We start from the raw sequence: 15,038 nt of genomic DNA on the forward strand, positions 1-15,038 counted from the left end.
AAGATGTCATTATTTTTAAGCTTTTCCTCTTGAAAAATCCTTCAGTGCTTTGCCTGAGCTGCCCTTTCTTTTTAGAGCACTTTCTAGGGATGCAGCTCTCCGGCTCAATTGAAGTAGAGTACCCCAAAGCACTGCACTCCCAAATTGCCAGTTGACTTCACCACGGTGGAGGACTCCAATTTGGGGGAAGCAGGCTCAGGCAGTGAAAATTGACTGATTGATTGTCCAATAAGATTTCATGCTTTACGGCTCTGCTTCCTGCGGAGCCATTTATCAGGCACGTTGTGTTTCTGGCGCTCAGTGCCGTCGGAACCGCAGGACTCTCCCGGAATGTGAGGGCGCCGCGCTTTCCGACGTTTGCACAGGTGAATAACTGCGTCAGTGTTAATTCAACCGGCTGCAGGTGTCATCAGGAAACGTTTCCATATGTCCAGCTGCGAGTCTGAAAGCCTGAACAATCCACACCTCTGTGGAAAACTGTGATATTGATTTATTTAATTTTGCTTTATTATAAATGGAAACACAAAAACAGGACCGATCTGTTCTCCATTATAACGCTGTTTGTCCTCTTGCTCCAGAGGTTCAAACCAGATCACTGTTCTTTCTCTTTCCATCACGTGTCTGTAGTTCCAGAAGAGCAGTTTGCTGATTTTACTCTTTCAGTCGTTCTCCTTCTGCCCTGTGTCAGCCCGGTAGGAGCTGCTTTGCGCTGTCCACCAAATAAAATCACTCGCAGAGGAAAATTCATACAATTTTAGGGAATTAATCACTTTTATTTATATTTGTATTATAGTATATTTATATTCATTATTTATTGTCATTTTGAGTCAACAAAGCATGAGCAATATATTGCGTGAAAGCTGAGAAGACGGGAGTTCTCAGAGCGTCTCAGAAGAAGCAGCTGCCGTGTGACATGTGCCGGTATCTGAGGGAGGGTCTGTTCAGTCCGTCAGATCAGCAGAAAACTAATAATGCAATGAAACTCCTGTATCTGGTTGAATTATCTGGAGCTGCTGTGTCTGGATGTCCTTCTCTTTGTGTTTAGCTTTCAGCTGAAGCTTTTGCATTAACAGTGATTGTTTCCCTGACCTCCGGTTTGCTGCACCTTGAGCGTCTCATTGATCCGTAGAGAACCGAGCTGCTGTCTGGAGCTGCTGGGATCCATTAACAGACCTTCATATATTTGCTCTTTTTTCCTCCTTTTATTCTTTTTCATGTTTTATTTCATCCCTTTCACCGGTTTTAGTTATTTTATCATTTTTTTCCAAGCAATTCCAGCTTTTGTGGCACTTGTAGCTGTTTATATCCTGGAGAATGAGCCGTTCTATAAAATTGAGTTGATATGCAAAAATAAATAAATAAATAAATAAAATGATTATTTAGAACTTCACACACTGTGCCTGAGACATTCAGCCCAGAGCCAGCAGAGGGCTGCAGCTGGAGGCTGGCATGACGGCTCAACCAGAAAACATGTGGCGTTACTTATTTATCACTCGATTTGTATTATGCAGTCGACAACATAGCTCCGGCACACACACACACACACACACACACACACACACACACACACACACACACACACACACACACACACACACACACACACACACACACACACACACACACACACACACACACACACACACACACACGTTGTGTCCCTGATGTACACGCTCCTCGCCATGTGACAGCCGTGGTAATGGGGGGGTGGGGGGGGGCTGAAGAAGCAAGCCAAATTAAAGCCACTTATGATCCTGTTATTGAGGAGGCAAGCGTAAAAATAACAATATCAAGTAAATTGCGGGTTGTCATTATTTATCGTGGGCCTTCTTTCCTTCCGCGCGTGCTGTGAAGTGATTGGATTGCAGTTATTAGCAAAGACTCTCGCAGCTGTAATTGCCGTATCAGGATTGAGTCATGGGGAGACGTGTGATGGCTGTGAGCAGCGAGCAAAAGGAGGGAGGGCTGACAATAATTGGGTTTGTTACATTTGATTGATGCACACTTTCATCCGGCTTCTCATCATTTTCTCAGGGATTATGTTCTATAAAACATGATGTAATTACAGTGGAGATCTTGGCCTATCAACAGTTTATCTACTTTGGAAATCGCTGCCCTAATGCTGCGGTGGAAATGGAGTACCTTTAGGCTAATGGCTGAAGCTGCAGATAATATAGTGTGTAATGTCCCGCGGAGAGCAAGGAGCAGGCCGGCCTCCACCTCCAGGAACAAGCAGCGCTTCATCAGCCGCCGCCGGAGACCGGCCCTCTGAAGCACCAGGCGATTCAGGACGACACACTCAACATGCGGGCAGAGTGAAGGGAAATCCAGCCAGAGGAGCTGGCCCAGTCCAGAACCAGGTCCAGGAGGGTCTTCTGTACCTGTTCATGATGATTCTGTGCCTAAAAATAGGAACAGCAGCTCAGAATGTACCAGAAGGACCAGGTCCACTCTCTGCACTGCTGCACCATGGGACATGTTGAAATGTGTGTTTGGGGGGAAAACGATGGTCAGGAAGGATAAATGCTGTTTGCACAAATCCTGCAGGTCATCACTGAAGATATCGTTGACGTTTGAACTTCATGTGGCATAAATCTTTTTTTTCTGTCTCCAAACGACTACATTTACTGTTGTTTAGCCCAGAAATACTAATCTGTTGTTTATATGCAACAATTTATCCAGTTTACTGCATCAGTTTAGTGATTAAACTCTGATCCTCTGTGATTAGACTCATATCTTCTGTTATTACATTATGCTATAAAACGTACTGCTAGAAATTGTTAAACGTCTGAATTCGGTGATTAAACTTGTTTAAATTCTGTGTTTACAGTGATTACTTTAAGGTCCTGAAAAAAAAACATTTGCCTTGTAAAAAATACTCTTTATTTTTTATTATATCTTAATTATGCTGGGATGAAAATGTGCAGAGTTGACACGCTCCCCCCCAGAAGCCTCTGCTGATTCAAGGCACGTCCGATCAGGCTGCAGCCAACTGGGCCGCCGTGTCGTCTCTCTGTGGTTATTTTATTAATGTCGCCATCAGATCCCACGTGTTAGCATGAGCTACAATAACCACACAGCAGAGACGCTTCTTGTGGAAAAGCAGCAGCTGCGCTCTCAGCTCATGACTGGGAAACAGAGCTAATAATGTATTTCCCTCCACTTTGGATCATCTCAATCAATTATTGGGGTTTGCGGCGAGCAGGACAGTGGAACCAGTCATTTGGGACATTTGGCTGGAGAAATGAGGCGACCTTTAGCGAGGGATCAGCCCTCATTATCGCTCGGCTGTCAGTAATCAGGAGGAGTGCTCCTGGATGAGAGGACAGGCCGACGAGCCGATGCCAGAGCTCTCGGGCCTCCACAACGTGTCACGTTCACCGGGAGACAGATGTGGCAAAATAATGAATGAACCGGGCCAGTTGCAATAATTACTGGCTCGCAGTGACAAATAAGTACTGTAAAGCTCCATTAAGCTAAATGCCGGCGCCATCAAACATATGTTGTTAGCGTAGCAGATCCCGGTGATTATCTGCTGTGTAATGCATCTCATTTTTCTAACGTGTCTCTGGGAGCCGGTGTAGTCCGATCGTCCGCAGGCCGGCTGCATGCGGATGCAGAACACACACCTTCACACACAGGTTGTTCCCCTGCCCTCCAAACAGCAGGTGATCCCCGCCCGGCACTCAGCTTCCAGACCATAACGACAGGATCAAGTCTACCAGCATGCTGCGTTTCCTGTTTTACTGACACCAGCAGTGTTGAAGGATTTACAAACTCAAGCCTGATTTTATCGCAGTATTTTCAAGTGACAAAAGGATTTTTTTTTGTTTTTCATACACTCGGACTCCGTCTCCATGGAAACGGGGAAAAAAATAAACTTTTGACAACACTCGGACTCCGTCTCCGTGGAAACAGGAAAAAAAAATAAACTTTTGAAAACACTCGGACTCCGTCTCCGTGGAAACGGGGAAACTTTTCAGAAAGGCTGCCACTGTGCTTGAGCGTCACCGTCGTAGTAAACACTTCCTCTGCACATGCACGGGTAACAGCAATGCTGACAGAAGGTCAGAGGTCATCAGTGGTGATGATCCGGTTGCTCCTCGAGTTGACATGGAAACGGTGATTCTAATGGTGCGTTTCTGCATTTTACATTTGCATTTTTGTTAACGTAGACATCATCAGGACAGTATGGAGATACGTTGATGCTGAGCAAACTATGTGCGGCTGTAGAGACTGTGCTTCAGTGGCCACAGCGTGTCTGCCGCCGGTCGGCGCTGCAGACGGAGCCGGACTCTCCGCCAGCGCTGATACAGACCGGGCCGCCGTCGACCCACACGACGGCGCCCGCCCACTCTGGGACGCGGCGGTCAGGCGGAGCGGCACGCCGAGTGCAGAAGTCGATCCGCAGGAAGCCGCTCCGGCCCGAAGCCAAGAAAGTTTCCAGCTCCTCCGTCGGCGCCGGAGCCTCGGTCGATAGACGGACCTCTGTCAGCGCCTCATAGCCGCTCCGTTACTATCATTTAGACTTCCTCCTCCGGTCTGCGTTCAAACGCCACCACTTCTGCACACAACCTCTGTTCATCTGAAAACTTTTTCAACAATTGATCTGAAGTGTTCATGAACACATTTATGGATTTTTCCAGGAGCATCAGTGAACATCTGCAGGAGGACATATTGTTCAGTCACAGCTATTATTGAGGTCATAAACTAAAGAAGTAGTTCATTTTACATTTACTGAGCAGCGACATGACCCACTGTTACCTGGATGTTCAGATTTTACCCTTTTTGATCTCTTGCCATCTTTGACATGATCAGTTATGAATCATCTGATCTCATAATCCTCCCATCACTTGTGGGAGCAAACGACACAAGATCAGCATCAAAAAGACAAGTCAGGGTCACTGAGTGTGTCTGGAGGACAGCGTAACACCTGGAGGAACATGCAGACTCCCAGCACAGACAGCAGCGAGTGCTGCAGGCAGCGGAACCTGACCAGTCCTTCCACTTTCCTCCCGTTCGGCCCGAAGCCGCCACAGCGTGGCTGATCTGAGCGCAGCCTCACTGATAGGACTGGTGCCTTGCTCATGGCCACACATGGCAGCAGCACTTTCCATATTTTTATGTTTAATATTTGAGAAGTGAATGCATTAATGTGTTTCTATCATTCAGAGCAGCTTCCACCCCGCGCTCTCTGACTCTGACCGTCGCTGAACTCTGTTAATTCACTCAGCTGCTGATGGCGAGATGCCGCTTTGACCAGATTATTTTCTTGAAAGAGCTTTTCTAATCCCGTCCCGCTGACGTTCAGACGCTCCGTGTTGATGGCTTCCTTCATTCCTCTGGAGCGTGACCCGGCAGACGAGCCTCCGCTGCACCGGTGCACCATGGGAGCGCCGACTCACCGGCTGCATCGCCGCGCTGCACAGAATCAATATCGCTGAAGTAAATGTTTAAAAATGACTCAAATGAGGCGGTATCGTTTGTTTTCAGCCAGACACTAAATCTATTGTTTCTAATCTGCTGGCGGAGAATGGGCCTGGATTTGTGTTTAAGAGAGTCTGCAGAGAGGCGTGGAAGTGCTGGAGCTTTAATTAGGTTTGCTTTACTCCCCCCCTTCTCTTTAATTAAAGATGCACCGTCCTCCGTCTGCAGCCGGCTCGCTGCAGGAGACACAGGGGGAGTAGGTGTGTCTGAATACACAGAAAAGTTGCTTTATTCACAATATGCAACAAAAACAAGTTATTTTAATTATTTTCCACTATTATTTACTGGGGGAAGAAATGAATTAAAGATATTTTGTTTCCAGTGAGCTTGTGTGCATAATATAACCAAAAAGTTCAAGTGTATTAATTTAGAAAGTCTTTAAAAGAGCAGGGGAGAGAAGACGTGAGGTACGAAGAGACGCCGACCCCGCTGCCTCTTCATGGATCCCTCACTGCACAAAACCTGGATTCTTCCTCTGTCAGATGCGAAGTGAAGGTGTCTTCAGAGACATGTCCACGGTAAACCTCTTCCCCTGCCGTCACCGGAGAATGTCCCCTCCTGACCAGGGAGGTCTGAGTGGCGGCGAGGCGATCCGCTCTGCTGATCAACAGCTGCAGCTCGCCTCCTGTTCATTGACGGCGGGCGTTGATAGGTGGAAGGAGGCGGCGGCGGCGGGACGCCGGGCGGCTGGATCCAGTCCAGACCACTGGACTACTGGTTTTGTGTGTTTATGTCGGAATAAATGTAAATTTGTTAATTTATTGCTTGCTGCGGACGATGACTTGCTAGTGGGTCCTAGCATGCTAACAGTGCTGAAGGCAGTTGTATCGGTAGATCTGAGGCCGGTCGCTCCTCAGCCTTGAGATAAAAACTTCTTCTTCACCAGGAGCTTCCTCAGATTAGAAGTTTTCCCGCCACAGCAGCGTAATCTGCATCGCATTTTGAAAAGTGGAGCCGTACTTTCGAGCGCTTGCTAGCCACGCTTGTTTGTTGACATGCTAGCTGCTGACGGCATTATGCCCCTGAGTGTAACGCTGTGTTCAGGTCCAGTATGGAAATCTGCCAACTCTCCCTCTACCTCTGAGTCACGATGCGTTCGAGTACTGGAACACGGTGCCATTTTTGATTTTAGGTGAATCAGTAGTAGTACCGACAGAATTCCATCAGTACCTTTAAAAGTACTGAATTCAGGACCCGTCCCGACTGTGACTGTATATTTCTAGACTGAAAACCTTTTTTTTTTTTAATAATACCACTTTCTAGTAATATATTTACACACACACACACACACACACACACACACACACACACACACACACACACACACACACACACACACACACACACACACACGTGTATATATATATATATATATATATATATATATATATATATATATATATATATATGTATTTGTTTCATTAGATAAATTAAAAAATATACATGTTTATAAATCACATATAAAACTTCATTATTTTCAATAATTCAAATTACTCCACATGCTGACATGATTTTACATTCATTTTAAAACTCGATGTTTTTACTTCACATATATTTTGTGTAGATTCACAGAAGACGATTTATTCCATGAAAATACGCCGGAACTCCAGCCGTGGTGATCTTTGGTCTGAACGCCCTGGAAAACAAAACAGAGCAAGACTTTCAGTGTTTGTTACCATTAAAACAAAACCGTTTGATCAGAAAAAAGAATTAAAAAATTCATTAAAACTGAAAGTAACTGACTGTTAACTGGTGACTTTTTTTTTTAAGTAAAAAATAAAATTTGAAGCACAGAAGAAAATGTGTAATTTGAGATAAGCTGACGAAGTGGCGCTGCCCTCCCCGTTCCTCCACCGTCAGTTGCTGTGTGTTCAGGCTGCATCATGAGCATGTGCTGCGTGCAGCCTCGCTGGTCGGCGTGTGCACGAGTTCGAGAGTCTGCGTTAAAGTGATTATTGAGGCCTGAATAACAGCCGCAGAGCAGCGGCGCTCAAATCAAACCACGCCATTAAGAATTCCTTTCAGCCGCGTCTCCTTTTGAAGCTTAAATTCATAAAAAGAGCCAATTTGTTCAGTCTCTGCTGGTCTGAGTCTCACCACACACACACACACACACACACACACACACACACACACACACACACACACACACACACAGACACACACTGTTATGGAGTAATTCCAATGAGTGACCAATAATCCCGTTTTGGGGAAATGTGGCGTGAGTCAGACTCTTCCTGGTTCTGCACCCGGAGCTCCTGAGCTGCAGGTAGCAGAAGCTGTGAGGCTCCGGATCCGGAGAAACCTGCGAACCGAGGAAACGAGCCTCAGGACCACAGATGGAAGATAAAGTCCACGAAGCGACGGCAGGTATGGCTGCCCGCTCCGCTGAGAGCCGCTCTTTGTTTACGTGCCCGGCGACTGTTTATGATAATTAGCGCCTTTCCCAGTCGACAGCGGGTCGGAGGTCACAAGCTGCTAATGGGCTCACAATCGCTTCTTTGTGCTCGACATGCTGCAACAGTTGTTCCTCCAGTTAACATGGCAGCCAAGAGACAGCGAGGGGAAACGCTCCCGTGGCACAGAGCGGCGGCGAGTCGCGCTGCAGCCTCCATGCAGTCGGGAAATCCCATTTCCTCACAACAAGACAACGATGTCTGCGCCGCACTGACGGCGTTTAGCTTAAAGTCAGCTCTACCGAGATGAAATCCACTGCTGCGCTTCATCTCAAACACATATCAAACCAGTACAGTCGAGAATCGTGTGTCCTTGAAGGCAACCTTTTCAAACAGAAAACCCTTCGTCGTGTTTTAGGGAGCTGTTCACGGGACGGCGCTGCTGTAAATGGAACGCCGTCTCCATGGAAACGGGTTTCATCGATCACCGCAGACTCACAGTGGAATTCTGTTCACGTGTTGTTCAGCGCCGGATTCCAGTGTGGTTCAATGAGCCAATCACAGCCTTGGCACTGGAACCGCAGGGATCCAGAGGACTGGCTCCTCATTGGTTGGTTCTGTCGTGACGATCCTGCCGCTCCTCACCTCTGACAGGAAGCACGCCGGCCTGTAAACACGGTTGTTGTTCACTTAGCGATGAGAATGCGATGCTGGGAGCGAGGCCGCGCCGTCCGATCAGCGTTTTCCTCCACTTGCGTCATGTTGTCATCACTTCTCAACAAACTCCCACATCAAACGCTCGCCGCAGAAGGCCGACCCGCGGCTGACCTCTCGGTCTTTACGTGGAATCTTTTACCGTCAGATGTTCCCTCTTTGTGTTTGAGCTCCAGATTCAGTTACATCAAACAGTGGTCCTGAAACAGAGAGAGTCCTCTCCCGCGGACTGATGGGAAGGCGCTTCAGCCGGTCCAGCAGAAGCTCTCCAGTCCTGAGTGTGACGGGGAGCGTTCTGCTCTCTGAGCAGGACTCCGGTCGGACGAGCAGCAGCAGAATAACGATGGAGGAGAGAGAGAGAGAGAGAGAGAGAGAGAGAGAGAGAGAGAGAGAGAGAGAGAGGAAAAACCCCTTCGCCTGCTCCCTTCATGCTCTGGCGGTATCGACGAGAGTCGTCCTCCTGCTCAGTCCTGAGGTCCAGAGAAGCTACCTGGACACACACACACACACACACACACACACACACACACACACACACACACACACACACTGGAGGCAGTGTTTCAGTTACCATGGTGACGGTGGGGCGAGGAAAACAGTACCTTGGGTTGTTCGATTCAACCAATTGAAAAACAAAAAGCTTCTTTATGCGCTCCCATCACCTCCCATCCTCGCCGTTAGCGTTAGCGTTAGCTGCGTGTCTCCAGCCGTGGATCCCGCCCGGTGTTCCACAGCACAGGAAGAAGCCGCGTTCCGCCCACTTCACCTTCAGCTCCGGCGCGGCGGACGCAGGAACCCCGCCGCTCGTCTTGACATTGCGGGCGCCGCGGTATCGATCTTCATGTGGACGGCACTTGCTGCTCTTTCATCAAGATTACATCAGTATCCCGGCCGTCCTGCGGCTGCTGAGCCGTACTGTACCGGGCACATATACCATGTTGTGTAGCGAGCTGTGTCAGCAGCCGTGGGATTGATGGCTGCGGCGCCGGTAAAGCCGGGTTACAGCGGCTCGTTCCAGCCCGGCCCTGCTTCAGGGAGGGACACAAATAAAAGATAACGGCGACGCAACGGGAAATAAAAGATCTGCACGGGTTGTTTGTGTGTCGCCGTTTCACAGAAGGTTGTGTTGAATCGTCTGCCGTCACCGTTGTGAAGGACTCGCATTCAGATGTGAGTCAGACGGTGAAAAATGAGTCTGGCCTCTCAGGCTTCACCGTCTCTTACACTTTTACTGTAATCTCTCTATCAGCTCATGAATATATGGGCATCACCCCAGACCGAGCCGTGGCCGCTCACTGTGTGTTTCAGAAAACTGTTGTCATGTAAACAGACAGCTAAACACAACAGAGCGTTTTCTGTTTCCACATGAAAATGAAAACAGGACCTTAAATAACTGACTAACTTCCTAATATCACCAAATACCTCAGTCTGATGAAGTATGACGGAACAGAAGATGAGAAAATAACAGAAATTCACTTTTTTTTTCTTCTCAATTTAGCTATAAAGTCCCAGGAAGTATCGTCCCATGATACTTAGTGCTGAAAGGGGTCATGTTGGTCTGAGCGAGTCCGGACGCTGCTCCTCTCCCGCCACTGGGGTGACGGCAGGCCGTAAAACTGGCCGGTAGACTTTATTAGCCTCCAGATGGACGGTGATTTAGCATCGAGCTAAAAGTTTAGCGCCGCGCTGGAGGTTTTGATGGCGCCGCGTCGGTTGACATGAGCGCCACGTTTTCACGGAAGGACATCAACTTTTTAGCTTCGCCTTTTGATTACAAGTGTCAATAAAGCCGTCACGCCGCTCTTCCCGCTTCTTTATGTGGCTCGCAGTAATTTTCTATCATCACAATGCTGCGCGGGGAATTGATTGCAGCAGACATCTGTCTACTGCAGCCACGACACAGCACATTTATCACGTCCTGTAAACGCCATTGTTCCTCCTGCCGCTTTGCTTTTTCCCAGAGAAACGACCACCGGACTGCATTCTGTTAGCGCTGCTGCCAGCGGAATGTGCTAAAGCTGTTAGCAATCTTTAATGAAACCTTTTTTTTTTTTTTTTTTGTTCTTTTTGTTTCAGTCGTGGCACAGTTATACGATAAACAACACCTGCTTGGAGATATATTTTGGGATTTATTTGTCTGGTGAGAGACGAGGGAGTCGTAGAAATGAGGGACGTGCCGCGAGATCGAGCGTCTAAGGCTAACAAAGACAGATGGCGTGCGGAGCAGAGGCAGAGGGCGGAGGGAGGCGGAGGAGAAGGACACGGCCGGCAGAGGAAGCCGTCTGAAAAGAGACATTAGTAATCTCCCCAGCTGCCGGGGCGCCGCTCCCGCTCCCCCCTCGCTTTGTGTCCGACTATCAGCGTCTCTTATCTTATTGACAAAGCGCGGTGGAGGTGGAGGTGGAGGTGGGGGTGGAGGTGGAGGTGGAGGTGGAGGAGGAGGTGGAGGTGGAGGTGGAGGTGGAGGTGGAGGTGGAGGTGGAGGTGGGGGTGGAGGTGGAGGTGGGGGTGGAGGTGGAGGAGGAGGTGGAGGTGGAGGTGGAGGTGGGGGTGGAGGTGGGGGTGGAGGTGGAGGTGGAGGTGGGGGTGGAGGTGGAGGTGGAGGTGGAGGTGGGGGTGGAGGTGGAGGAGGAGGTGGAGGTGGAGGTGGGGGTGGAGGTGGGGGTGGAGGAGGTGGGGGTGGAGGTGGAGGTGGAGGTGGAGGTGGAGGTGGGGGTGGAGGTGGGGGTGGAGGGGTGGAGGTGGAGGTGGAGGTGGAGGTGGAGGTGGGGGTGGAGGTGGGGGTGGAGGAGGTGGGGGTGGAGGTGGAGGTGGAGGTGGAGGTGGAGGTGGTGGTGGAGGTGGGGGTGGAGGAGGTGGGGGGGTGGGGGTGGAGGTGGAGGTGGAGGAGGTGGAGGTGGAGGTGGAGGTGGAGGTGGGGGTGTCCTGGCAGCGGCCGGGCCTGAAGCCAGCTTGCTGCGCCTGAGAAGAGCAGCCATTGATACAGGGGGATTATCTCTGATTATGGTCATGCCTCACTTTGCACCAGCCTACATCACAGCACTGGGACTGCTGACACACACACACACACACACACACACACACACACACACTCACACACACACACGGCCTATCTCCGCGATCGGCCGGCCCGTCACCAGCCTTATCTGTCGCCCGCAGGAGGAGCCCTACGTGATGTTCAAGAAGTCGGACAAGCCGCTGTACGGGAACGACCGCTTCGAGGGCTACTGCATAGACCTGCTGCGGGAGCTGGCCAACATCCTGGGCTTCACCTACGAGGTGCGCCTGGTGGAGGACGGGCGCTACGGCGCCCAGGACGAGAACACGGGCCAGTGGAACGGCATGGTGAAGGAGCTGATGGACCACGTGAGTTCAGGCTGCGGGAGGCCAACACAGTTCATCACACGAGGGAACTTCCTGGAGAAACGTGACTTTTCTCTTCTAGTGGTCAAACCTGTCAAACTACAGGCCTGTGAGAGTCGCAGGGATAAATACACTCTGAAAGTGAATTCATGTTCGTTAATGACTGCAGTTTAGAAACGTCACAGCACACAGATGAGCTTCAGTGCTTCTTCTTTTTGCAGAAGCTGAGATGAAAGACAAACACTGAAGTGACTGATACGTTACAATAAATTAACATTTAAACATATTTCATTAATATTTCAACAAACTTTAGTTGATTTGTATATATTTGAAATGTATAACGTCAATAATTCTTATGTTGAAGGATACTACTTACATCGGGGTTGTTAAACCTGAGGCCTGTGGGCCCAAAGTGGCACACATGAGAATCTAATTTAGCCAAATCTCCCAGAAAATTGTAGAAATTTCAACGAAAACATTAAACAAGTTCCTTCAGCGTAGCAGAGATGTGAGCGGAGATATCAGTGATACCAACCGGCCTCAGAGCCCTGCTGTCAGCGGCGGAGGAGGAGCGGAACAGCGGCAGGACAACTCTCAAGGGCATTTCATGTATTTTAGACTAGAAGGTTTTATTAAAATTGGCTTCTTCTTTTGTTTTTTATTTTTGCGATTGGGGTCATTTTCTGCAGTAATTGTTTGGATTTTCATCATTGTCCTCACATTCACTCTGCGCCACAACAGAGAAAAACTTAACAGTTTAGATCTGGAGGTTCTGATGGCGCTGTGGTGGACGCTGCATGGAACTGTGATCAATACATTATTTCACCTATTCCAAGACATTTCATGGCTGTGGATTATGGCTCTAACTGGGAGGATGTGTTGAAGTAATTGATGAAAAATGGTCAACAGTTGACCTGCGGTGAGAACGAAGAGGCTCCAGACTCGGCTCTCCGTCAGGATTAGAGGAGCGAGCTCCTCCCACAGCGCCGGGCGCTGAGATCAATGCGTCTGTGGGATCGTTGCAGAGGTAGTTTAACCAGCAGAGAGATATTTAGTGTTGCTTGGAACATCTTTCCGTCAGCCTCTCACTCTCACTTTTTAATTTAGTCCCTGCAAATGGTTTGCAGCTGTGCGCGGCTCTGACGTTCCCCGGTTCTCTGTGGGGCGACGGCATGCTCCTGCATTAGCGGTGCACTCAGGCTAAAGTGGTCTTCAGTCTCCGCGCCGCAGCGTTTTAATTTGATCTCTTCTCCACACACTGCCTGTGTGAGGGTTATTGAGTGTCTCACTGTTCTGTGAATTGGTGAGTTGTGTGGTGTTCGTGAGGATCGTTCCAGGCGGAGACCGAGGCTCCGGGTTTCAGGGTCCATGTGGCAGAGCATTCTTTTTAGGTTTTTAATTGAAAAGAGTTTCACATTTACACCGTAACGTTAATTCTATAGAAATGATGTAGTAAGTACTCCAGTCCACTAGTTGGAGCTGTTGGCTGTTTCTGTAACGAAGCCACACACATTCAGCAGAGAGCAACACACTGTAGACATGAACAGCGTTTCAGATTCACACTTGTTTAAAGTAAAATTCTTCCCGGGCGTCTCGTGGACTGACGTCCAGGACTGCAGCCTTTCTGAATGGTCCTGTTTTCAATCAATCAATCAATCAATCAATCAATTTATTTTTGTATAGCCCAGTATCACAACAGCAGCTGCCTCAGAGGCTTCAAGATGTTACATTGGTTGGTAAAAATAAAAACAGTGAATAAGCATAATGTTAATATGTGAAATTCACAGTAACGAGACAAAACGAAGCAACCACCGCCTTAGACCCTCACATCCGGCAAGAAAACACTCCAGAAACCCAGTGGGAAAAGAAGAAATCTTGGGGAGAACCACAGTATGGAGGGATCCCTCTCCCAGGGACGGACAGCTTTGGCAACAGCGAGCATGAAACAACAACAAGTAAAGCCTAGGACGATGTTATTTTCAGTGGCGCCCAGCACCAAGCGACGCCACCGCTCTCATGTGAAGGTTTAGGTCCGTTGGGGAGCATTGTGGAGTCTCGGCGGGGGTCTGCAGCTTTTCCCCTGAGCCGAGGACGACTCTGACACTGACAGTCCCTCACCACTGAGTTCGGAGGCCGTGGGAAGGACGGCTCTACTGACGAGCTCCATTCCAGGCGGCGTGATCTGCGTTTTGCTCCAGTCAGAAAGAAAAGTCCCACACGCTCCACAGGGGGTCATTATTCTCTTTCGGCGTCGGACCCAAACCAGAATGAGGCGCGTTGGTTTGTCGCTGTGAGCAGCAGAGGAATCGCTGCGACTGTTTCAGCTCCGTTATTTGCTGAAACAGCCACCGCAGAGGCACTGATGAGGTCTCAGATGGTTAAAAACCGCCGCAGCAGTCCGCTGGGAGCGTTCAGGTCAGCACTGCACTGTGGGTAGTTTGTGGTCATATTTTCACTAAAAGTCTGCTTTTGTCAGCACTGTGAAGCCGGAGTGTGATCACAGGAGCGATCAGTGGGTCTCCTCTTCAGCGGTTCCCTGCTCTCAGCTCAAACCAGGCTTTCAGACACGTTCAGAATTTAACTCCGTGACGTGTTGATGACGCGTGTCCTGCAGCCGACACACTGCTGTGGGACATGCGTGTGGGAAACTTACTTTTCATAGCATGTTTCTACCGAGTTCAGACGAACTGGGTCTTACAGTAACGCGATCTGAACCAGCTGGAGACAACCACGAAGTTTATGGTTGGCTTTCCAGCTGACGAATCCAACAACACACCTGGAATAGATCCGACATATAATATTAGCATATACGAACTACATCAAGTTCTTCATGTGATTGATGGACGTCAGAGAAATATCTTTCTTAGACTTCGACTCTGTTCACAGGACAAAGTTTCATGTTGACATGGCAGCATTTTGAAAACGATGCTCACTTTAACAGAGATGACAAGCGCTAAAAATGGTGTAGCTAGCATGTCGTTAGCAGGCTGAGTTTATACTGAAGGGCTTTTTTTGTTTTGTCATGTAATCACACACAAAACAGTGTTTCCCTCCATTTCCGCGGCGATGGAGTGGAAG

At 48.9% G+C, this 15,038-nt stretch overlaps 1 protein-coding gene across 4 annotated transcripts in view; it reads left to right on the forward strand.

Annotated features, from left to right (window-relative positions):
* The window catches only part of grik2 (glutamate receptor, ionotropic, kainate 2), a 255,945-nt gene that overhangs the window by 153,047 nt on the left and 87,860 nt on the right, over window positions 1-15,038 (forward strand). For all 4 annotated transcript variants that reach the window (XM_030101914.1, XM_030101916.1, XM_030101917.1 and 1 more), the window contains one exon: window positions 11,757-11,963. In XM_030101914.1, coding sequence (XP_029957774.1) covers window positions 11,757-11,963 — 207 coding nt within the window. The remainder of the gene's footprint in view (window positions 1-11,756; window positions 11,964-15,038) is intronic.

This window comes from Salarias fasciatus, chromosome 11 (assembly GCF_902148845.1).
Source record: "Salarias fasciatus chromosome 11, fSalaFa1.1, whole genome shotgun sequence".
In the NCBI taxonomy this organism is placed as follows: domain Eukaryota; kingdom Metazoa; phylum Chordata; class Actinopteri; order Blenniiformes; family Blenniidae; genus Salarias; species Salarias fasciatus.